The following is a 24,668-nucleotide window of genomic DNA, read 5'->3' on the forward strand; positions in this document are numbered from 1 at the left end:
ACCTGTTTAATGACTCCCTAAAAGCTTAATTTGACATGACATGTAAAACTAGCTTTAACATCACTATCAGTGGCATACTGTTAATTGATAAAAAGGTGTAAAAAGATAACAATAGATTCTGTTTGATATTTTGGTTGACAAAACTAATTATGTCACACTTTAATGGTTATTATAAATTTGCACTTTGGAGCTGTCCCAGGTTTTAAATGTATAGTTCAATGCATTAATTTGCATTAGATACACTGTGAATGTTATTAAATATTTAATTGGTTGCAGACAAATAGTGCTAGTGTTTTAAGTAAAATTGTATGTTCAAAAATGTTTCAAAACTAGGTGGCCCATATAATTTTATCAATATTTAGGCAGAATATTGTGCATACATGAACATTTATAAGATAAGATAATATTTATTTAACGCCGGTTATATATAAAAGTTACAACATAAGCTTGAAGCTTGAATCCGACATAAACATATTATCCTATAACATACAAACAAACATTTGGACTGTGTTTTATGTCCATCTGTTAAAGGTTTGTGGTTTATATCTGGATATGATCTGGTTCATACTGAGTTAACTTGAACCTGGGGCTTTCAGTGATACAGAAAATAATGCCTAAGTAATGTTAAGCATTAGCATTAGCATTACTAACTTTGGCATTAAATTAGCATTATTTTTAATGCTAGAATTGTGGCATTAATCATTACTTGGCATTATTTGAAAAAAATGCATTACTAATGCATTAGCATTAGCATTAGCATTACTACAACCCTGATCATGAATAGGATATATAAGAATTAATCATTCTTTCAAATTATCAGTCGGAGGAGGATGGTCGACGTGGGAGGAGTGGAGCGCTTGCAATTATGGCCCGTCGTACAGTGTAACAGTAAGGTATGGATTTCATGCAATTACTTTCCACCATACAATATTAAGGTTATGTAATTATTACTTAATATGCAAATCAAATGTCGTTATAAAAATACACAGAATAGAAAAATAGAATGTTTTCGAAATGTATTTCAAGAAATATCATTACGTTTTGCTACAGAAGTTATTCATTGTGACCTCAGAATATCCGAAACGGTGTTTCGCAATTATTTACTTTTTATCGACTCGATGTTACTTCAAATTTAGTCATTCTTTTCCCGTCATATGTGAAGTCTTTCTCAATTTGTTTGAAGACTTCGCAGCTGTTCAAATCCATACCCGAAAAACTCTGGAAAAGATTGTTTTGGCAACTATTGGGGAATTGAAGCTTGTAAACAAGGTAAACATGTTTTATTGTCAGTGACGTACAGTCAATTTAATTTAATGTGGCAGAATTCCTACCTTTATTATTGTGGAGGAGAAGACCATGCATATGTTGTCTTTGTAAGCATTACGTTGGGCTACAGCATGTTCCTTCAGACAACCACACATTTTGCAAGCAAGTTGGTGTCGATTAACAATGTTATGAAGTGATAATCCTTGACACATAACACAAACACATATGCAGAACAGGGCTTTATAAATTGTGTGAAGATGTGCCACAGCTTTTTGCTGCTTACAAATATGCCTTTTTTCGAAGCTGTTGAATTTGTCATTTCGTATTTTGAATTAAACATAGTTGACATATCTGTTCACTTCGCTTTCATATCTAAGATTTTATTTGACCAAATTTAGCCTGCAAGACTATTTCAAAAGGTAGGATACAGGGCTTCAATCTGTGATGACTGACTGACAACAGTACCTTTAATACGGTAAAGGTTATGAGTTGCATTCGTCTGCTTCGTTTGAGGATGTGGTGTGTCATTGGAAGAACATTTAATACTGTTAAAGATTTTCGGAACACTACTTATTTTAATAGAGTATATTGGGCATATTAGGTAATGGAAGAACTGTACAAAGACATTATTTGAGTTTAAATTATATTTGTCTCTTCTGAACGTTAATATTAATACAGAAAGAAGATCATTGATGTATTAGACTAAGGCTATGTACGAGTTCACTTCCTGAGAAGAAAAGTTGTATTTTGACATAAAATGGTTTACGGTTCATCTACATCTATGTAGAGTTAAGGTGTGATCAATCAATCATTGATTTTCAAGAAGTAGAAAAAGATAGGCCCTGCTGGCAGTAGTACTGCATTTATAGTTTGTTATATTTAAAAGATCGCACCGTTCGCCTGATCTTTTCTGTTTGGCATGCCAATAACCGCTGTCCTTTTTTCAGAATCGGCCTGGGGAGCATGGGTAAATGTCGGACACTGTATTATATATGATAACACTAGTTTGCAGCTCAGGTATGCAATAAGAAACATTAATGTGGAAAATGTATGCTTCACAAGACAATGAAGAATTCGTTCGATCTTCAGCAAAGATTAATCGAATTTGTTGACTTTTAAATGTGATATCCTGTTTTTCACTGCACTTTGTTTTTCAAATTTATGCTACATTTGTTCAAAAGCACCAGTTACTTTAGTCCTTTGTTCAGACGGTTCGCTAATATTAAAACAAATGAAATGAAAATTTGCTTATTTTCGGAGAGGATATAACAATATAATATAAGCCTCTGTAACTTTTCATTGACATAATTTCTAATGTCTTACAGAACTCACTAATAGTATTTTAAATATTTATCACGTTTTGACGTCGCGGGAGTGAAAAAAGTCATAACATAAATTCGATGTTGCTCATTGCAGAGCTGGAGCGGTCTTCTGCCCATGTCCGGAAGTGATTATCAATTGGAGCGCACGGCAAAACTACGCAAATAATTGCATGTCCGCACGCATTTAGTGTATAATATATATATACTATACTGACTCAAGGTTAGGGTTAGTATTACCATGGTTACAAAATATATACATATAAGTCAAATCGCTCGAATCTGGTATATACCTGAGTCTGTAATTTACACACGCGCTCCAGGTCTGCAGTGAGTCACAGTCACATAAATTTGATACTATACTAGTGTAATAGGCTGTGATACCAGACTCCGGTATATACCGGATTCAAGGGATTGAAACGAAGAGTATCTTTAATGTAGATCTTCTGTAACTATGTTAATACTAACCCTAACCTTCAGTCAGTATATTATACATATTATACACTAAATGCGTACGGACATGCAAATGTTTGCGTATTTTTGCCGTGCGCTCCGATGATAATGATTTTGTGACATGCGCTCAACGACTGCACCAGATATGTAATGAGAAACATCGAGTGAAATAAAGATTTGACGTTGACGTCGTTTATTTATAGGAGACGTTGCACGAATTTACTTGGTCTGTAAAAGGTGAAGAAAGAAGTAATTTTGATGTTTGAACAGGAAATGCTTACTTGTGATAAAAAGAATATTACATTTGTGTCTTTCACATTGAATTTATTAAACTCGTTGAATAAAACTGATAAGATGCTCGACAGAGCCTCGCATTTTACTATTTTATCTAACTCGTTTAATAAATTCAGTATGAGAAGACACTCGTGTAATTTACGCTATACATTTGGAAAAGAACACTTCATTTCTCTTCTTCATGCCTTAATGGTGGTTAATCAGATTTTGGTCAACTGACGGATTTGTTCAAAACTTTGAGCTAATGATTTACACTTATATGCGTTTAATGATTTCTTAATACATGTTAGATTTTGACTGGAAGTATTTTTAGCTCGACTATTCATAGAATAGTAGAGCTATTGGACTCGCCCATGCGTCGGCGTCCGCGTCGCGTACCGATTTGGTTAAGTTTTTTATGTAAGCTGGTATCTCAGCAACCACTTGTGGGAATGGATTGAAACTTCACACACTTATTCACTGTGATAAATTGACTTACATTGCACAAGTTCCATAACTCTGTTTTGCTTTTTTACAAAATTATGCCACTTTTTTGACTTAAAAATTTTTGGTTAAAGTTTTGTATGTAAGCTGGTATCTCAGTAACCACTTGTGGGAATGGTTTGAAACTTCACACACTTATTTACTGCGATAAACTAACTTACATTGCACAGGTTCCATAACTCTATTTTGCTTTTTTACAAAATTATGCCCCTTTTTCGACTTAGAATTTTTTGGTTAAGGTTTTGTATGTAAGCTGGTATCTCAGTACTCACTAATGGGAATGGATTGAAACTTCACACACTTGTTCACTGTCATGATCTGACATGCACAAAGCAGATCCCATAACTTTATTTTGCTTTTTTACAAAATTATGCCCCTTTTTCAGCATAGAAATTTTTGGTTAAGTTTTTGTATGTAAGCTGGTATCTCAGTATCCACTAATGGGAAAGGATTGAAACTTCACACACTAGTTCACTGTCATGATATGACATGCAGTGCAAAGGGTCAATAACTCAACTTTGCATTTTACAAAATTATGCCCCTTTTTGAACTTAGGAGTTTTTGGGTTAAATTCTTATATGTAAGCTGGTATCTCAGTACCCACTAATGGGAATGGATTGAAACTTCATACACTTGTCCACTGTCATGAGCTGATAAGCACTATGCAGGTTCCATAACCCTATTTTACTTTTTTACTAAATTATGCCCCTTTTTCGACTTTCTTATTCATTCAAGCGACAAGGCTGTTAAATAGTCGAGCGTTGCTGTCCTCCGACAGCTCTTGATTTTCCTATCCTGGTTGCCCAACCACGATAGCATTATTTTAGCATAAAGTATAAATTTGATAAACATATTTTGCTTAAGAAATAGTATGAATATAAGCACTATTCTATTAAATATCATATATTTGCATTGACAAGTATACATTTTGCCAAACTTAATTAGAAATTTGCAAGATTATAAAATTATTATTACCTCCCTTTGCCCATATCGGTTGCGCAACCAAGATAAATTGAAAATTGATGAATTCCAAAGCTAAATGGTGATTTAAAACCTGTTTTTTGTTTTAAGTAGTTTTAATATCACAATAGTAATCAATTCTAAATATAAAACTAGAAATTATATTGAAATCTAAAGAAATTGTCCACTTTTTGCATACTTTTGAGCTCGCCTGTCACATAGTGACAAAGTGAGCTTTTGTGATCAACCTTCGTCCGTCGTCTGTCGTCAGTCCATGCGTCAACAATTTCTTGTCTGCACGAAAGTAGTTTCATTAATGTTTTTATTTTAACCAAACTTGCACACAACTTGTATCACCATAAGATCTCGGTTCTTTTCTTGAACTGGCCAGATCCCATTATGGGTTCCAGAGTTATGGCCCCAGAAAGAGCCAAAATTAGCTATTTTGACCTTGTCTGCACAATAGCAGCTTTATTTATGATTTGATTTTTACCAAACTTGCAGACAACTTGTATCACAACAAAATCTTGGTTCCTTTCTTGAACTGGCCAGATTCCTTATGGGTTCCAGAGTTATGGCCCCTGAAAGGGCCATAATTAGCTATTTTGACCTTGTCTGCACAATAGCAGCTTCATTTATGATTTGAATTTAATCAGACTTGCACAAAACTTGTGTTACCATAAGATCTTGGTTCCTTTCTTGAACCGGCCAGATTCCTTAATGGGTTCCAGAGTTATGGTCCCTGAACGGGCCAAAGTTAGCTATTTTGACCTTGTCTGCACAATAGCAGCTTCATTTATGATTTGATTTTAACCAAACTTGCACACAACTTGTATCACCGTAAGATCTCGATTCCTTTTTATACGCCCGAAGGGACGTATTATGTTATCGCTTCGGTGTCCGTCTGTCTGTTGGTTAGCAATTTCCCTTCCGCTCTGTAACTCTTGAACCCCTTGAAGGATTTAAAAGAAACCTGACACAAATGTTCACCTCATCGAAACGACGTGCAGAGTGCATGTTTCGGATGGCTCACTTCAAGGTCAAGGTCACACTTAGGGGTCAAATGTCATATGACTTTGTTTTGTGTGTATATTGCTCTGCATTTACGTTGCATTGCAATGCTCTTGTTTTTATTTGGCAGATCCTTATTTTGTTCACTTACAATATTTTTTTTTTATTACTTACCTTTTACGTTACTATAAACAGCTTATTTTAGCAACTTTTTTATTATTGGCCGTAGGGAAAAACCGAGACCACTTTTCTGTGGTACAACATGGATGGTACCTCCAATTTTAGGTGCATTTTGACATATCGGTACCTTGTTAGAATTTTTGTTTTCTTTTTGGTTAAATTTCTTCCCTTTGTTGTTCCTATCCTTTGGACTTAGATATTTTTTCTGAGGGCCTTCTTGTCCTTTAGTGCAATGATAACAGGTGAGCGATATAGGGCCATTATGGCCCTCTTGTATATTAAAAGGAGGTAATTACAAAATTTCAGGAAAAGTAATAAAAAATAAAGATGCAATATTTACTACTATAAAGGAATTCTGTTATAAAAAGATATTTTATTTTTGTCAAATTGACTTTGAAATATTTTCAGAAACCGATCTTGTCATATAGGTCTGGGAAATGAAACTTGTGACGGAAAAGACTTCAGTTTCGAACCATGTGAACGTAAGCTTTTTCTTCTACTGACTACTTTATAACTGGTACATATTTAATGATAAATGCACACATGTGAACACACGTATTGAAAATACGCAACATAATTCTGTTTTATTAAATATAATTATGTGTATGCATTCGCAACGAGACTTTGCTGTATACATATTCAATGTTGTTCTTAACATTGTCGACTGAAATAATGCTTCGTCATTGGATTTTTGTTCACCTTTGACAACTCTTCTCTTGCTTTAGGTATTATTTCTTTTTAATGAAGTGATTGATCCGCCTTTTCCGCGACAAAGGCTTTCCCTGATTTCTCTTTTAATAAAAGACATATGCCTGCTTATCTCAGTAGGGAAAGTGCGGATCTACAAATCGCGGAGTTATGAGTTCGATCAACGGATGAGGCTTATCGTCTCCCAAACGACCTGTAAAAATACGAAAAATATTGTGTGGAAATCATTTTCGTCCTCCACTTCAAATTCATGTGGGGAAGATGGCCGTTACTTGCGGAATACAGGTTATTACTGGTTCAGAATCCAGGAAAACTGGTAAAGTTAACTGTCAGCAGTTACAGAAATGAAAACTACTGAAAATCGGCGGCACTAGACCAAGAAGAAAGAATTCAATGTAAGACAATACCATTGATATCATGCACGCCTCTGAAGAATGCCAATGGAATTTGAATTTATTATGTTTTTAAAGATTCATTTCATCTACATTGAACATCAAGAAGTTCCAAAAAATATAATTTTGCCTTTTATTTCTTGACTGATGATTTTAAAAACTTTAGAACATCTTAGCATGATGGATATCGTAAGGTTTTGTAAAATACCGGAAAAGCAAGACTTTCTCATTGCTCATCTTAAAACTTGAAAATGTTCCTACTTGTTGCATAACTTATATATCTGACCGTTACGCACAAACAGTGATGTCACGGATTGGTAGATAAAACAGTAACTTTGTTCTTAATGATGTGAAACACCATGTAACGTGGTATAAATAAAGTAAATCAAAGTTCTTTATAATAATTACCTTGTAAATCACTAATATAAATTACATAATACCTGTTTGATATTGTTTTTAATATATGTATCATCATAATTTAACCTTGGATGTTGAAGTGAAAGGAATATGGTCTGATTGGGGTAACTGGTCGTCCTGTTCTGTGACATGTGGTGAAGGAACGCAACAAAGACACAGACAGTGTCAGAATACTACCGATCAATGTAGAGGAAATGATACCATTACACAAACATGCACAGATGTAAAAAATTGTCCAGGTAGGAAATCACTCGTCGTTTAAATCATTAACTGTAGAGTAGCTGGTAACAGTGTCATAAACAAGAAGATTGTCATTAGAAAAAAAACATTTTGTATGTTACTGCTTGATACAAAATGTATATCCAAACAGTTAAAACTTGTCTGAGATTCTCGATTATAAATAATCACGAATTAAACTTGAGCAAACTTCATCGGAAACATCAGACAATTATTTCTTTATTCATGAACGGATTTGGTTAAGTAATTGAAGGAATTGGACCAACAGTTCACATAAAAGGACCGTTGTGACTTTCAATAGCAAAATTGAGTGATTCTAGTTTGAAAACAAAACGATAATTCAACAGAATATTCAAATCTAGTTTGACTAAATAACAATAATTGATAAAATATGCGGCAATGTTGTTGCTGACTCAGTTTTATTGCGTCTGCTCATGAAAAGTAATGGAATGTGCAGCACCCCGCCACCACACCCCCCCCCCCCCCACCCCACCCCCTCACACCCCGCCCCTCAAAAAGTAAGGACTTAATCACCTGTGAGAATTCTGAATCATTGGAAGCTTTAACTATAGTATGCGAGAACACCATGGCAACATCCCGAGAGCAAATACTGTATATAGTAATAATAAATCTCAAAGATCACTTTAAGTATGTTTATTTGCTTATTTACTTGTCATAGAAGTAAGTCATATGTATCGTTTTCAATACCTAAAATGAAACGGTTAATTTAGCTTACCGTCTTAAATGGCAGAATTTGTACAAATAGGAAAGAAATAGATAAAGCGAAGAACTAACTCCAGAAATATACTTTTTACTTCAAGACTAACATGTTTCGTCCATTGGACTTCATCAGAGTATAATAACAAAATAGTATGACGTCACTTTAAGTATGTTTATTTGCTTATAAATAGGAAACGCATTATATAAATCATATGCCAGTACCTTGAAATACCTAGACAATGTTTCCGATCAAGTTGTTTTCATACAAGATCTGCATTAAAAGTTGTACACGCGTTATATGAATAGTTTTTAGTTATAAATGACCTGATGATTCATTATGAACAAAAGGAATACTCCAGCCGTATAAAACGACAATTTATCATGTCATGAACACTAGAAATACACATACCATACAAAAAGACGATTCAATATGAACAATAGAAATACTCCTACCGTACAAAAGGACAATTTATCATAAAAGATAAATTTCCCGGAAGCACAGAGCACCCCAAACACAGCCATAGAGCCATGCATCGCAAAGTAGGCCCACAACAAAAAGATGTTGTAACGGAAAAATATTGTAGACGGGTTGCTTCAAAAATCCAACAAGTACATTGTAATTATATGCAAAATACAGAAAAAAGGGGCGGGAAGGGGTAAGGGGTAGATAAAAGGGACGGATGTCGGCGGGGAGTGGAGCAAGGGAAAATATTCAAAAGGGAAAGCCACATTCCTTAAACGCAGTAACCCTACAACGTAAATCACAGCAGCGCAGACATCCACGTGCAAAAGACACACACACACGCGCGCACACACGCACACGCACACGCACACACTAACTAACTAACTAACTAACATACACACAAGTAAGAAAATCAACACTGTGGGGCACGCACACACAAACAAGCGGGAAAAAACAACAGACGGGGACCGCCTACGGACGGCCGGCGGCCAAAACTATGGTGGGCACCATAACTTACTCCTAGTAAAAGGAGAGGGAGTGCAAATGCAAGGGAGCGCAAATGCAAGGGCAATGGATGGAAGGGGGCGATTGGGGTAGTGAGGAGAAAGAGGAAAGAAACGCCAACAACACAGAAGACAACATACGCAATACAAAATACGAGACAAACAGAAAACATGTTGAAAATAGGGGCACCGCCTTGGAACGGCCAGTAACCTATATAAAGGAAACAGGGGGTTTAAACGCGTTTAGGGCATGACAACCTCGCACCTGTCAGTTTTTACAATGATTTTAGCTTTTTTATATCGTGTTTGTATTGTAACAGCACACTCTGGACTGATATTACTGACTATAATGACATTATTTCTTAGATAGATGTAAACAAAATTGAACCATGCAATCAAAGAGCTGACCTAGTCCTTAAAAACTCACAATGTTGCATTTACTAAGCGATACGACATGACACAATCTTGTTATCATATTGTTCTGTTGTCGATGGAATGCCTTCATATATAAATTCATTTGTATTTGACTTACCTAATCAAGATCCAAGTTTTGAATATCAGTTTTATTCTAGGGAAGGAAAACATATATTTAATACACGTCTTAATGACACAAATCTTTATTCAGTACTCCGTTGTAAAAATGTGAAATGTACCTTGCCATTAAATCACATTTTCACAATTAGCTTTTATTTAATTAGATCCAAAACTAAATCATTTGGTAGCATAGAGCATAACCAAGAAAAATAATAGCATTCTTAGTTTCATTGGCACTGCTCATGAGAGGTCATGAATTGTGCAATACCTCTCATAACCCACTAGAATTGGTTGAAGCGGAATCTGTCGTACAGATATAATGATGAACTATATTTCGCAACGACCAGAATATATAACAATACGGCCGCCATGCGGCACTTGAAAACTGTTGTTGTGATAGCTGATGAACTGATAAAAGAAGGTCTGTTGGAATCCTATGTGACACGAAACGAACAAGAGTATTTTAGAATAAAACGTATAAATAGCTCAAAAATGAGTATATTGTCCGTCAACGTCATTAAAGGGTCGTGAAATGCGCGGGAATGTCAGCGTTGCCTGCTGGTCACGTTGAATTATCTGTTATAGAGTTGTATCACTCTTACATGTTTTCACGGAACGTGTTAGAAGGTGTGTTTAGAGCGTGAGAGCGCAAGAATCTGTCTGTAACACGTTTACTAGCCTGTTAAAACACCCCTTGGAAAAGCAGCAGTTTTACCCTAGAATACCGAGTCCTAGCACAAGGAACACGTTTACGGTCGCCACACGACAATAAAAGATTACCGTTTCTGAGTCTAAAACAATATTCCTTGCATCAAGCAAAATAATAATAGACTCGGTTTGATTAAGTTTTCTAAGTGAGGTGCCATGAAATTGCATCTCTCTACCCTCTTGCACTGGCTGAGGCGGAATTCTGTGATGTATTGAATGAACTCCCGATACATTGAATGAACTCCCGGTGTGCAATTTATTTCCAAATTTTACCAGAGTATAATAATTACGCGGCAGTACATTAAATATGTAAGCTGCATTGTAGTTTAAGTACCTATTTTATCCCGAGTCCGCACCATACATAGGGTTCATTCAGCCTTGTGTAATGTTGTCAATAACTTTATATATGTCTTTATCTTTATCATGCATGTACAACGTATATTTTGCAAAATAGTTGACGGGAAGTTCTCAGAATGGACACAATGGAGTGCATGTCCAGTGACATGTGGTGGAGGTCCAGTGACAAGAAATCGTTATTGTAACAACCCAAAGCCCCAGTATGGTGGAAATGGTTGTGTAGGGGCTTATTCTGATACGAGTGTGTGTAACACACAAGATTGTCCCGGTAAGTACACAGTTATATCCTTAGCCTAGCTGTGTGTATTTAAATGGTTTCAAATGACGCAGTAAATTTAAAGAAGTCATCAGCTGCAGTCATTAATTTTTCATTTCCGAATGTATTAGGTCGATATATGTTAGACGTTGTTGCTGTACTATAGTAAGCAATGTCAATGTAGCTGCATATACAAGTGCCATTCAATATATAAAGCAAACGTTGCTTTAACTTATATAGATTTTCTAAGATAAATATATAATTTAATGCACATCGATTAACTGCCCTCTAAATGGACCAGTTGTAAGAGCACTTCTTGACATATGTCAACGTTTTTTCTTTGTTTCTCATCGACAAAATAATATCTGTACATACTGTCGTGACATTCAAGGGCCTCATAAAGCCCCGTAAAGATTTTGTATTTGAATTTAAGGTTATTGAAGACATTGATAAAAGTTTAAAATTGCTTTAACTTTTTCTTTCCTGTTATCTGTTGAAACAAACATTTCTGATGTCAAATAATAAAAAAAACTAATTGAATGGCTTGTCGGTCTATAGTAAGAATATAGTAAGAAATGTTTCTGTTATTATTTGATACGAGTATCGAGAACGTTTAACTTACCAACATCAGGTGGGCTCGACTGTGTATCCCGTTTTTGCCCCGAACTCCGATTTCGCCCGATCTGTACTCGTTTCAGTCGGGCTAGCTGTGCGTACACATGCGGGCATGCCAAATAGCCCGATCGGAAATTCACGGCGCAATTTTGGGTACCGATAACGTGATCGGTATAGTCAGGTCTTACTGACATGTAACAACGAACTAATTTTGTAAAAATATAGAAAGAAGATAGAATTTGCAACTTTTTTTATCGAACATTAATAATGCAGTTTTGACCATCTCTTACTTCTTGCTAGATGTGAGAATATCTGTTTTATGTTTCGGAGATTTTTGATTTAAGTTCAATGGAAATAGAGCACGTCTTTACATAAGGCATAACACACACAAGTCAGTTTAGGTGTATGACTGGTCCTCCGTGTCAACAGGGAATCGATCCTACCGATCCCTCTACGGTAACATGCGATATACCGAATGAGATATATACTATCGAATTAAAACATGTGTACTTCCGGCACGTGCACAGAGCGTCTGACTTCGGATGTTTTGGAAGAATACGCTTTTCTCTGTGCCTAATAAGCGTCCACGTAACTTGTCCGAACCGCAACGTCTTGCACATCAGTACAAATATGGATATATGGTATATATACACGTAGTGTGCACTTCAGTTGTAAATAAAAGCACCTAGTGAGCACAGTTCATATGAATAAATATACATCTCCGGAGGGTGCGCCTATCCAAAAGGCGGAAATTACCTGTTATACAATACAATATGGGCAGTGTTGTTTTTATTCCAAAATCTACCTTGAAATTGATAGGGAATCGATCCTACGCGTAGCGACGAAAATCGGGAACGATCCCTCTACGGTAACATGCGATATACAGGATGAATAAATAACTATCCCCGAAGTTTGCCCTCTATTTACAATGTGTGTAGATCCATGCCTAACTCTCAATCTATAATTATTTTTGAATAAAGTTGATGGACACTACACGGACTGGTCATCTTGGCAACTATGCAGTGCAACGTGCGGAAATGGAACAAAAGAACGTACACGCTCTTGTACTAATCCTGCACCATCTAATGGAGGGGATGACTGTGCGGGACCAAATAAAGATACAGATACCTGTAACGAGGCAGTTTGCAGCGGTATGTATGTCTAAGGAGGCAGTATACCTTAACATCTGTATGTGCGCATACCAAACCGGAAGCTAACGTGACGATTTACGACAACGTTTACGACAAACTAAATGTGTTTGTATATTTATTCTTCTAAAAAATCATTAACCTGTCTCTGATCTGATGTTTAGTGGTTTAATAATGCTGAAATAATGAATAACTTACTGCAGAAACGCTACAAAACATTGTTGCCTTAAAATGACGTCATCGGCGTCATGACGTTACGTGTCAGTTTCCGCGCAAAATAAATAGCTTTTATCTTGAAAGTACGTAATTCCGAGCACTCTGTTTTTATTTAAACTATTTTTAAACAGTCATTATTTGCCGAAATATTTTTTATGAGTCTTTCGCTCTCAGTAATGATCAATATCTTGCGGCTTTTGTTTATGTATTGAAATGTTATGCGGAACGTAAGAAAATGGATGATGGTAACTGAGGTTACTGGGAATATATATATATAAAGTTGCAACCTTGACAAATCAGTCATATTAGGCTCACAGATAAAAAGACGTTCTTAAATAATTGTAAGAAAGAATTTTTTGTTTCATCGTGAAATATCTGTATATGGGTTATAACTTAGATAATATGAATTTACTCTGTTTTACAGAAGTTAAATATTCAGTGTATTATCGAGACCATCGTGAAGTTGCTGATATACTTGTGTGTATTTTGGAGAAGTGTCTTTTATTCTTTAAAGAATCAAGAGTTTGTTTTATTGAAAATAAAATCAAAGGTAAAATGAGGCCGTTGGCTATCGTAGTTCAAATATTTGGGACGTGCCTTGTGACTTAAGGTCTGGTAGAGCCACGGCGTAGTTTAAAAGATGTCGAGAGCCGGGACATACTATTGACATTGTCTCGCATACACGTTTTGCTTTGGTTATTGTATAATTTTCAAAACTATTATTGTTAAGTCATTATGGTATTGATAGAAACAAGTAATAAATGTTACAAATATTTGACAAATCTGTTGAGTACCAAAGCGTTATATTTTTCAGCATTGTCCAGAAACGTTTGTAAGCGGCTTACATGCACTTGTATTTGTCTGAGTTGTTTTTGCACGTGGCCGCAACTTCAGAGTGTTCACATTCAATTTAGATTCAGAAGAACATTAACCTTTACCCTGCTAAATTTCTAAAATGGACTTGTCTATCATTTAATTTGGGTAGTACCATATATAATTCGAATGGACGTTCACTGAAAATTTACTGACTGAGTAGCGAACAGTGCAGACCATGATCTTGGTCTGCACTGGTCGCAAAGGCAGAATCACTTGCCGGCAGCAGACTGAAGGTTAAAGACTTACTGCACCAATAGGGCATTAAAAACAATACATATTACCCTAAATTGGACAGTATTGTGAACTGTATAGTGTGGTAATATATATATTACAACAAAATACTTTGCCAGGGAATACTCTCATACATAGCTTCAATATTATACATTTTATTAGCTACATGCAATTAGTTTAATGAGAAAAATGGGTACAGAAAAATTGTTTTTAAAGAACGAGCGTCACGACTGTTCTAGAAACCTTCATTAAATCATGAAGCGAAGAATGAAATGACTGTAATAGATTCAACCTAAAACGAGCAAATGTGGTGGCTTGAGACGAAGAGGAACGAAATTGCTCTATCATGGTGTCCAACGATTGTACAACGGTTGTCAACGTTTAGATTAAAATTGTTATTACAGGAGACTAAAGGTCAAACGTAAGGTGCAATTTGATGTCACACAAGGCTGATGTCAAAGGTCAAAGTTGATATTGTAGGGATAATACACGTTTTTTTTTGTGTATTAACGTCTGCAGAAGCCCGCGGGATTGTTTGTGACCGAGACCGAAGGTCGAGGTCACAAACATATCCCAAGGGCTTCTGCAGACGTTAATACACAAAACAAACGTGTATTGTCGCTATTCTTGCATAAAAAACATTACACGACGACTGAATGTATTGTTTTCATATGTGATGACTTTACGATTCCGGTACATTTTTTAATTACCCTTCTGTTGTTCTTGGAAACGGTAAACATGTTTTAAATATCCATATCCAGGGCCCAGAAATCAACAACATTACCAAAAGCACATGCTGAAGATTTTTAAACGATTTTTTTTTTATCTCTCATTATTACAAAAATGATATTACTAATAATGACTCATATAACTTCAAAATTTGGTAAACAGGAGCACAATTTCAAGAATTATAACTTTACATTCGAGTTATTTTTAGTACGGACACATTTGGAGTACGGATGAGTACAAACGTAGTGTCAAGCTTTCAAGCTGTTTATATAAATTCTTCCAGAAATTAGATAAAAACATACCGACTGATACTTACCAAAATCATAAATATGATTCCTAAAAACAAACAATCGCACAAGCTACACACGATTCTTAAACATTCACAGTTATCTACAAAAACTAGGGATGGGAACGAATACTGAAATCAATTTTCGAAAATTCGGTTTGCCATATTCGAATATATTCGAATATTCGGTTTGTTTTAATGGAAGCTTTGAATTCTTATTAAGTGATTGCCATATACTTGCTTAAAAACGTGAATCATCGTAGTAATAAGGCCTAAAAAAATGTTTGTTTCGGGTAACCCGACCCAAGCGTTTTATTTCACAATTATGTCAGTATAATCATGAACATATTTAATTAATTCAGTGTTTAGCTTCAAAATGATACAAAAAAAAATCAAATCGATTATAATTTAGACCGTCGCAACTTTATCTTAAAATAGCAGGTTGTCTAATTTAAGCACGTGTCGCGCTGTTGTATTACCGCAGCCATTTTGAAAATTTTCAATCGGCGTGTAAAAAAAGCCGATAAACTTAATAAATACTGACTTAAACCTCCTTCAACATGATCTTATGCATCAGTCATATGCTATATCTTGATTTTATTATAAACTACTTCAAAATTTATTTCGAATACGGCCGATTGCGGATGAAAACCGATTCTGCGAACGCTCTGAAATCAGAAATGTCGTTTAAAATATTGTAGAAAGATCGACAAAATCTACATTTGGTATTGATTTCGGAAAAAAATAATAATAGTAAAATTTGTTACATAAAACAGGCGCCAATAAAAATGAACAAATGATAAAAAGGCATCACATTTACGCCTGTGGCAAACTGTTAATCCGTAACGATGACCCCTGCTAATTATGCATTGCAATTTTCTTGTTAATTGGACAAATTTTGACATGCATCTGACACATTTACGCCTGTTGCACACTGTTAATCCGTAAAGGTGGCCCCTGTCAATTATAATTGCTATTTTCTTGTTAATTGGATATCTTTTGATACGCGGTAATCAAACACAACACAACAAACGGATTTATTCTGCAGAATTAGCATGCTTATATTGCCCAAAATCAACGATACTTATTTTGAAAAAAAAAACTATACAATAATTTACGAATATTCGAATTTGATTTTCATATTCGAATATTCGACCGATTTTCGAATATTCGTTCCCATCCCTAACAAAAACTGAAACGACGCTAAGTTCTACAAGGGGAGTAAACAAGGGAAGAAGCGAGTACGAACATTGTTGGGGGCAGTGCATTTGGCGCTGGTAACTGATACAACAAAACATTCTATGGTTTAGAATGTATCTTTTATGCTACCAAAAGATGTTATTATGGAAGAAACAAGACGCAGATACCAGATGTCAATCTGCGGAGAAATACATGTACGTCCCTGGGAAAGCATTTTAAAAATCAAAATCATGTATTAACAATACGTGAATTGCCTTGTTTGCACACGATTTTTCTCCCGTTAATATATGGGCGGATCCAGTGAAAAAAGTAGTTTTTATGCAAGAATGTACAATATCGTAGGTCAAATGTCTAGTGCACAGATGATACCACGCTGCAAGTCCAAAGGTCAAACGTCAAGTGTAAAGTTTGTTTTTGTTTTTTTTTTTGTTTTTATTTCTGTAATTTATATTTTATTTCCAGAGAAACTCCTTTTACATGTTCACATAATATAGCATGAATCTTTCAATAAATCGATAGCATGATATGTTAAATTACAAACAGATGACTGCACATAATACATAGTGACAAAGTCAGTGAATAACAACAACAACAATCGTGAATATTCTATTGCCATCTAATATTATAGATATTTCTACTTATAGACAGAACAAGATAACTTAAGGGAGATAATAGCTGTTATTAATGATACATATTTTCTGACTAAGTTGTTTCCCTTTGTAGGGCTGTATTTAAAAGCTAAAAAATTATAAAACAAAGTTTGTTATTTTTATTCTTTAAAATTTTTAATTATCTTTACAGTAATATTTCTTATTCTTAATAACAATTTACTCATGTCTTTTCTAATTTACCTAATCCATTCTAAGATCATGTATTAAGAAAAAATATTGTGCCAGTGGTCAGGTTATAAAGTGCAGTGAATATCAGTATCTTCAGTTTGTTTAAGACAATAGAAATATTCACCGAGTTTAAGAGAGAAAAAAAAGACCGCAAAAGGTAACAGAATCTGGTTTGTAAGACAAGGTTGTTAGTTGATACTGTAATATCTTGAACACAATACAATAGGAGTACTCCAGGAAAAAAAAAACAACAAAAAAAAATAGAAAGGAAAAGAAAATAGAAAGGCAAGGGGGTTTAGCGCGTGAGTTTTCTATCTGTGTGACGAGTGTTTATTTGGAGGGAGTGGGCAACCTATTTTAAACTGGTACAAATAATATAGAAGCGCTTTTACAGAAAGTTAGATTTTGCTTAACTTTACAAAATGATTGGCATTTATGCAGTGTGGTGAACTTTAATCTGTTTCTTGCAAGACCGCCCCGTAGTCTTGTTGTTAAGATTTCAGTATCGACCTGACTCTATATATATATTTCGTACGGATGCTCATAGCATTATACTGGTACTCAAAAACGTTCCCTTACCAAAGAAAAGGGCCTGGCGTGTACTCTTGCTGCGTATATGTGGCGTAACCACAATAATATGTTTTCAAAGAATTTCTAATCTATCAACGGGAGAAAATGTCTCCATTGACTTTCGAAATTTTGTAACTTAAAAGTTTTAACTGTATTGTATTTATTTACTTTAAATAAGTATTTAATACATTTTTTCAGTCCTTCCAGGTTTGGCAAAGCATTTTTCATTTTACATGAATAAATATATGATTTACATGAGATAAGGACAAGGTTAAGTACATCTGGAAACAGTCTGTTACCAAATGAAATATCAGTATTTGTCCAGTTTGCACCTAATGTAATTGATAAACACTTACTTTGAATCCAATTTCTAACATTTAACCAGAATGTGGTTATAAATGGACATTCGTAAAACAAATGTAAAATAGTTTCTGAAGCTCTATGACAAAAAAGTACCACAAGTGTCTAGCACCTAGCTCTCGCCAAACATTTTAAATAAGTTTTAGGTAGTGTATATACTCCAATTGAACTTTATCAATCGGCTTTCTGAATACAAAAAGTACTCTTGTATACCTGTACATTAAAAGACCTAACAAAATATATGGACACAGAAACAAGTACCTGTGTAACACGTTCTCGTCAGACATTTTAGATAATTCTGAATTACAATGTAGTATATATACTTCGGTTGAAAATCCATCGGACGTCTTTCCGAATAAAAGTTATACTCTGGTAAACTTAAACACGTATACATTTAAATACCTTAAATACCTTAAAAAAAAACATGGGTACAGGAAAAAAGTACCACAAGTGTCTAGCACCTAGCTCTCGCCAAACATTTTAAATAAGTTTTAGGTAGTGTCTATACTCCAATTGTACTTTATTAATCGGCTTTCTGAATACAAAAAGTACTCTTGTATACCTGTACATTAAAAGACCTAACAAAATACATGGACACAGAAAAAAGTACCGAATAAGAGTTATACTCTAGTAAACTTATACATTAAAAATCCTTAAAAAATTCATGGATGTAAAACAAAAAGAAAGAAAGAAAAAGAAAAAGTACTTCAAGTGTCTAATGTAACACTTTCTCACCAAAAATTTTAAATAAATTTTAATTTGTATATATTCTCCAGTTGAAATCTATCCAAAGTGTAAAGTTGATATCACACAAGTGCGGAGGTCAAACGTCTAGTGTAAAGTTGATATCACACAAGTGCGAATGTCAAACGTCTAGTGTGAAGTTAATATCACACATGTTTGAAAAAACAAACGTCAAAGGTATAGTTGATTTGACACGGCTCTAAAGTTCAAACGTCCAGTGTTAAGCTGATATCACGCAAGGTCGAGGGCAAAACATCTTATGTAAAATTGCTATAACACGATTCTAAGTTCAAACGCCAAGAGTCATGTTAATATGATCGAGACCAATGGTCAAACGTCGTCTACCATAAAGTATATATCACACTAGACTTATTGCCAAACGTGATATGGATTTGATATAAGCACAAAATGTCATATATTCCCGCAGAAAAGTTGTTAATGCAGATTAAACATTGAATATCTCATACGTGACATTTTGTGCTTTTGTAGTTGATGGAGAATGGGGTCAATGGCAGGCGTGGGCACAATGCACGTGTGAGAGCACTCACCAGAGGAAACGAGACTGTGACAGCCCTGCTCCAGTTGCAAACGGCGCATACTGTGTTGGGAACGCAACTGATACCGCCCCGTGCACACCGGATACTTCTCTCAAATGCCCTGGTAAATTATTCACTTCGAAGTATGCTTTGATATTAATGCGGAGTGGTGTAACTATAAGCTGTTCACCGTCGTTAAGCAAACGGGCTAATAGCTCAAAATTTCACATGCTTACCAAAAAGAAACAATATCTCTTTTATATCCGAGCTATATAACTTGATTCTATTTAATAATCACAACACCTTGTCACGGTTATCACGGGGAAAAGGTAAGCAGAAATGATGGGTTAGCTCAAGGCATTGAAACTGTAGTTTATATGTAACAGTTATGCATAACTTTGTGTGTGTAGCTTTTCAACGTTTTGAAGTAAGTTCAACCGTATATATATATGCATTTGACAAATACAGTGGCTGGAGGCTGGGCTGACTGGCTCGAGTGGGGAACGAGATGCAGTGTAACTTGTGGCCATGGCGTAGTGAAAAGATTTAGACAGTGTGCGAACCCAATACCTAGTAATGGTGGAGCTTACTGCGCCGGGGAATTGTTCCAAACAAGGGAATGTAATCAGCCACATTGTCCTGGTAGGTTCATCGTATATTGAATATCATTACTAGTATTGAAATCACTGCCCTTCTTGTTTATTTGTATCTAAAATGCTGTCGGTATATCATACATAACTGAAGGTAAAACTTGTTTTATATATTTTTGTACAGTAATGAATGTTAAAAAATGCACGCAACTTTACTGATTTATTTTTCCTTTTTACAAATGTTAAATTTGTAGTATTGTCATATATTTTAATTGCTTCTTTATCGAAGGATCAGTTGCATAGAACTCTGTTGTAGATAATTTCTCATTTTGTGGTACTTAATTATTAGATTCTTCAATCTTGACGAAACTGGCAAAGTTTTACAGAAAAATGATGGATTTTTTTATTTTAATAAAAATATGAATTGCTGCTTAGGAAATATGCTCTCTGATCTGAATGAAATGATAAACACACTCTACAGTGACAGTAAAGTACATGTATTGTTTAATTCAGACAACAAATTTATATTTAATGTGTATGTGAATATGCAAATAAGGTGCACAGTACTACACGTCTCATAGCCAAAACCGAAACGACTGCATATAGTTCTGCAGCGAAAATATTACGCGACTTTATAAGCGCAATATTATTCCTCGAAAGAACGAGTTTAAGATCATAAGCTGTCACATACGGATGGACCGATTTCACGCCTCTACAAAAAAACGGCAAAATTTAAGTTGACTTATTTCTGAGCAGAAAAGAATAATTTACTCACTTGTCTTTATCGCTGAAATGTGTTTTCGTTTTAATGTTCTTGTAGTTGACGGTGTATGGTCATCATGGTCAGCCTGGTCGCACTGTGACGTCACATGTGCTAACGGTACTCAGTTCAGGAACAGAACTTGCAACAGCCCAACGCCTCAGTACGGTGGAAAAGACTGTCAAGGAGGAGTGGGTGAATCAAAGATATGCACACAGAATCCATGCCCAAGTACGACCTGATTTGTACGCAAAAAAACAAAGACAAATATCAAACAGGGAATGCCACGTACCAAAAACGCAGCCTCCCAAAAACGAAACCCACAGCACGCAGAAGTGCACACACACACACACACACACACACACACACACACACACACTCGCACACAAAGCCAACACACGGGGACAAAACGAACAAACAAAGGAACACAGTGGGACACCGCCTTGGGACGGCCAGTGGCAAAAACACCACTGGGGAGCTTAAACCGGTTTATGGTGCGCACCTAACATCACTCTTACCCCCCACCATGTTCCAAAGACACGGGACAGTGTAAATAAAAGTAATCCCCTCCAGGTGAATCTCTAACACATGTAATAGAAACAAAAAGGCATGGCATGTAAAACACAAAAATGCTCGTGTATAAATATATAGAAAGCAAACCTTAAGAACCATAAACGTATGTACACAATGCATTTGCAGAAGACAGAGCAACAAGAGAAACACCCTTAAGGGCCCGACGAAACAGGCCAGAAGACAGATATCAAAACAGTTCAGTCCTGGTGGGATTTAAAAACTGCTTATCATAGAGTCCTCCCCCTCTTCCGTCAGACACAATCAAAGTGGGAAGCGTAGTGTCCAACTGTAAATGGGTTGAACACTAAACATGCGGTCTGTCTCAAAACATTTGGGTCGTAACCTCTATTAATAAAACGTTTTATAATTTTACCAAATGCAGTTGGAAAATTACCATGACCCAAGATCTTACGAAGTTTGTAAACCACATCCCCATAAAAAAACGGGTCTTCTCGCAGAAGTGTCTTTAAATTACTATTGAATTTTAAAACCAAATCAGAATCACGATAGTAAAATTTAGCAAAATATTTACGCAATTTGTAATAACGGTAGCCTTGCTGAAGAAGTTTACTTGTAATATATTGATTACGTTCATTGAAATCCTTGACATGACTACACGCTCTGGCAAACCGAATTAATTGAGAAATATATACCCCATAAGGTGTAGCCTGAGGTACATCCTCGTCCAAATGGGGAAAATTTACAATACTAAAATTAAAATCATCCCTCTTGTCATAAATTTTGGTATGTATAATATTGTCATAAATAGAGAGATGTAAATCTAAAAACGAAGCATCAGTATTCGAATTGTTAGTTTTAGTTAACTGAAGCTCCCTAGGATAAATAGTACCCACCAATTGACCAAAAAACGGACTATCCATATTAAGAATATCATCCAGATAGCGAGATGTATTATTAAATGCAGTTATAATATCTGCCTGCGTATCTGGAGAAAGGCTTAACATAAAGTCTCTTTCATAACAATATAAAAACAAATCTGCGACAAGGGGTGCACAATTTGTTCCCATGGGAATACCAATTACTTGTCTAAAAACTGCATTCCCAAACCTGATGTAAATGTTGTTCAATAAAAAAGAAAGGGCTTTACAAACTTCGTCACAGGTCCACATTGTATAATGTTTAATAATACTGCTAGTAAAAAAAGCTTTATCAAAATTGCAAGCGAGAAATGTAGCATTCTCTCTGGCAAAAGTCTTTTTAATTAGGGCAGTTAGTTTGTCATTTATTAAATCATGTGGTAAAGTGGTATACAAAGTAGAAAATCGTATGTACTGACTGTAGATACCTTGTAATTATTAATTTTAAACTTATCTTTGATTTCGCCAAACTTATTTCGATCGGTCTCTTCGAGTCGGTAGGATTTTTCTTTAAAAACAACGAAAATGACCGAAGCCTTCCAATCCCATTGAGTCTTTTTTACTTTACATTGAAAACACCCCCTCCCCACTTCCAACCCCCGACACCGGCTTAAGCGAAGGACCAGAAAATATAATAACACTGAATCCAAGTACGGGGATACTTTGAAAGGTCACCACACGGCCAAAGAGACTTTCTAAATGAAAATTATTTCCTTTTTGCGTATTTGGTCGATGGTATACCAGTTTCTTGCATGCCAGCTAGGATTTTCCCGTGTTTTGTCGGAGCTAGAAAAACTTGTCTTTCACCCGGGGTGTAAGATGACCCACTAGCAGCAATTTATGAATAAATGCATAAATTCATACGCTTCTGTAATAAAATAGTTCTCAAGAGAAAAGCGCTCGTTTTACTTCATTTCTTCTATCAATTCAAGAATACGACATGCAAGAAAACGAATCTATCACAAGTGGAAGGTGCAGATGGAAATATCTGGTTCTCGGATAATTGATTTGCGGTAACTCGTCAGAGCCTCATTATCGCCTAAACAGTTACCCGAGCGACAGATACTTCCATCCGCACCTTCTACCAGTGAAAGATTCTTATAATACTGTACTCCCCAGATAAATCGGTCTTAGTTATGCTTGACATTAGCATAATAAACGACATAAAGCAATCTTAGTTTACACTGACTATCTTTTTGTAAAAAAACATATAAATATAAATAAAAGAATATGTCTTGGTGTATGTATAGACTTCTCTCGCTCTCATCCTCTGTCACCCCTCGGGTATATATCACTCGCTGCCTATCCTATACGTATGTAAAAACTTTATAACGGTTGAACTTATAGACGCTATATATAATTCAACACATTCAATGCAAAAAGTAATGGCATTTCGTGATGGTACATTGTTTGAAAATTATAGTCAATGGCATGTGGGGAGAGTGGCTAGCTTGGTCAAATTGGGATGTCACTTGTGCTCATGGGTCAAGGTCACGTATTCGAAAATGCGACAATCCAGCACCAATGTTTGGCGGCCAAGACTGTCCAGGTGACTTTAATGGACACGAAAGTAAAGTCCTTGGAAATTGTCCAGGTATGTTTTTAAGACATTCTTATTTCTATTCTACATCATAGAATTGACCAATTATCATTTTACTGTAATTTCTGTAAAATATATTGAAGACTGATACAGGACTGTAAGCGTTTTTAACTTCCATAGTATCGTACTATATTCAGTTTTGTCTCTGCGACATTATGAAAACCTACGGCTAAGGTCGTACGGCATTCTAACAACAATGGAAAAAGTATGAGTTCATTATACGTGTACAAATGTCTTGTGTGATGTCAAAAGAGTTAATATTAAGATCTTATCTTGTTATTTTATAAATCATTTGTTATTAATAAGAGGTAGAACTGTACCGTCATCTTAACTACATGTACAATATTTTAAGATATTTAAAGAGATAAACAATTTAGTATCTGAAGCGTTTGCATTTGGAACAGTTGCCTGAAAAATAAAACAGCAAGGCAAAGAAAATCTTCATCAATATTTGTCGGAAAGGCGGAGAAAAGTTGATAGTTATTACAATTTTCGTGTAAAGACTGTTGTTTAGCAATATGAATCATATTAAACAACGGGAACCTTTAAAGATGTACAGTTAATTTGAATATGATCGTATTCCGATTTTCACATAACAGGTAAAAGGAATTTTTGCGTCCTGCTGAAAGCGAAATTGTAAATATGATCTAGATAAC

At 35.4% G+C, this 24,668-nt stretch overlaps 1 protein-coding gene across 1 annotated transcript in view; it reads left to right on the forward strand.

Annotated features, from left to right (window-relative positions):
- The window catches only part of LOC123530521 (SCO-spondin-like), a 149,274-nt gene that overhangs the window by 101,417 nt on the left and 23,189 nt on the right, over positions 1-24,668 (forward strand). Inside the window, exons 36-46 of the mRNA XM_053520726.1 lie at positions 821-893; positions 1,184-1,269; positions 2,214-2,283; positions 6,375-6,448; positions 7,564-7,722; positions 11,103-11,273; positions 12,857-13,027; positions 19,565-19,735; positions 20,080-20,253; positions 21,022-21,192; positions 23,836-24,006. Coding sequence (XP_053376701.1) covers positions 821-893; positions 1,184-1,269; positions 2,214-2,283; positions 6,375-6,448; positions 7,564-7,722; positions 11,103-11,273; positions 12,857-13,027; positions 19,565-19,735; positions 20,080-20,253; positions 21,022-21,192; positions 23,836-24,006 — 1,491 coding nt within the window. The remainder of the gene's footprint in view (positions 1-820; positions 894-1,183; positions 1,270-2,213; positions 2,284-6,374; positions 6,449-7,563; positions 7,723-11,102; positions 11,274-12,856; positions 13,028-19,564; positions 19,736-20,079; positions 20,254-21,021; positions 21,193-23,835; positions 24,007-24,668) is intronic.

This window comes from Mercenaria mercenaria, chromosome 13, assembly GCF_021730395.1.
Source record: "Mercenaria mercenaria strain notata chromosome 13, MADL_Memer_1, whole genome shotgun sequence".
NCBI classification, from domain to species: domain Eukaryota; kingdom Metazoa; phylum Mollusca; class Bivalvia; order Venerida; family Veneridae; genus Mercenaria; species Mercenaria mercenaria.